Raw genomic sequence first — 1921 nt, 5'->3', positions numbered from 1 at the left:
CAGCAGCAGCAGCAGCAGCAGCAGCAGAAGGAGAAGGAGATGCAGCAGAAGAAGCAGAAACAGCAGCAGAAGACACAGATGCAGCAGCAGCAGCAGCAGCAGCAGAAGTGCTGCTGCAGGACGGCGCCTTTCAGCTGTCTCTCAACGAGCTGCAGCAGCTGCTGCAGCTGCCTATACACCGCAGCAGCTGCGTATACACCTGAGGGGTGTGTGTGGTTGTTTCTTAGNGCAGCAGAAGTGCTGCTGCAGGACGGCGCCTTTCAGCTGTCTCTCAACGAGCTGCAGCAGCTGCTGCAGCCGCAGCAGCAGCAGCAGCAGCAGCAGCAGCAGCAGCAGCAGGTGCTGCATGCGCTTGAGTTTCTTACGCAGACAAAATTCGATACTTTCTATTCTCTCCTCAAGTCAGACCCTAAACCCTAAACCCTAAACCCTAAACCCTAAACCCTAAACCCTTTGTCTTATCTAGCTGTCTCTTCTGCTGTCTCTGTTTCTGTCTCTTCTTTGTTTGTTTTTCTTCTTTCTTTATTTTCTTTCTTTTTTTCTTTTTTTATTTTTATTGTTTTTTTGTTGTTTTTTTCTCTTTTCTCTTTCTGCTCGTTTGCTGCTTTCTTGCTGCTGCTGCAGCACCAAACCCGGTGTACATACACCTCAACTGCTGCTGCTGCTGCTGCTGCTGCTGCTGCTGCAGCTGCCTATACACCGCAGCAGCTGCGTATACACCTGAGGGGTGTGTGTGGTTGTTTCTTAGNGCTGCTGCAGCTGCCTATACACCGCAGCAGCTGCGTATACACCTGAGGGGTGTGTGTGGTTGTTTCTTAGGTACTGGCCTAGGGGCCCCGGGGGCCCCCGTTCTCCTCTGCTGCAGCAGCAGCTAGCTGTGCTGCTGCAGCAGCTAGCTGCTGCTGTTGTTGCTGCTGCTGCTGCTCTTCCTACTGAAGAAAACCCCCTGGGGAGCTTTGAGTTGCTGCTGCAGCTGCAGCGGCGTGTGCTGCTGCAGCCGCAGCAGCAGCAGCAACCCCACCAGCACCAGCAGCAGCAGCAGCAGCAGCAGCAGCAGCAGGAAGACAGCAGCAGCAGCAAACATGTAAAAGCCCTAAATGCTGCTATTGGTGTTTCTGCTTCTCTCGTTTCTCTCTTTTCTTTGTCTCTCTTCTCTATACACTGGATGGCTACTGCTGCAGCAAAACTCATACAACAAATAGAAATCGTAAACCCTAAACCCTAAACCCTAAACCCTAAACCCTAAACCCTAAACCCTTGTTTAACTTTAGCTGAATTTCAATGCAGAAGGGAGGGGGAGAGAGAGGGTTTAGGGTTTAGAGTGTTTTAGGGTTTAGGGTTTAGGGTTTAGGGTTTAGGGTGGTTTACTGAATCGACGAATCTAGGGTTTTAGGGGCTTAAGGGTTTAGGGTTTAGGGTTTAGGGTTTAGGGTTTAGGGTTTAGGGTTTGGTATGCAGGAGCCAGCTGACGGCAGCAGCGACAAACGGAAGAGACAGAAGAAAGCAGCAGCAGCAGCAAAGGGTAGCAGCAGAACAGCTGCTGCTGCTGCTGCTGCTGCTGCTGCTGCTGATGACGATGATGATGATTCTCCTGCTGCTGCAGCAGCAGCAGCAGCAGCAGCAGCAGCAGCAGCAGCAGCAGCAGACAGAAGAGACAATTTGTTTTCTATTTTATCTCAGCTGCTGCATGCAGCGAAAACCCTTACACAGTGTGAAGGTAAACCCTAAACCCTAAACCCTAAACCCTAAACCCTTGAAAAAACCCTAAACCCTAAACCCTAAACCCTAGACCAGGAGAGATTTGTCTGGGGCCTATAGCGGTAACACGCTATAAACCCTAAACCCTAAACCCTAAACCCTAGGTTTATGGTGTTGTTGCTGCAGCGGCTTGGAGGCTGTTCTCTGCTTCTGGGGGAGAGGA

The 1921-nt window shown here is 51.0% G+C and overlaps 1 protein-coding gene across 1 annotated transcript in view; it reads left to right on the top strand.

Moving 5' to 3' along the window:
• Window positions 1–39: 39 nt before the first annotated feature.
• EMH_0077470 (uncharacterized protein) overlaps window positions 40–1921 on the top strand; it is a gene marked incomplete at both ends in the record, with an annotated part of 3783 nt that continues 1901 nt past the window's right edge. The window contains 4 exon segments of the mRNA XM_013499861.1: window positions 40–227; window positions 231–401; window positions 820–1084; window positions 1459–1717. Coding sequence (XP_013355315.1) covers window positions 40–227; window positions 231–401; window positions 820–1084; window positions 1459–1717 — 883 coding nt within the window.

Source organism: Eimeria mitis, genomic scaffold (genome assembly GCF_000499745.2).
Source record: "Eimeria mitis Houghton genomic scaffold, Emh_scaff4763, whole genome shotgun sequence".
Taxonomy (NCBI): domain Eukaryota; phylum Apicomplexa; class Conoidasida; order Eucoccidiorida; family Eimeriidae; genus Eimeria; species Eimeria mitis.
This window is presented reverse-complemented; position numbering and strand designations above follow the sequence as displayed.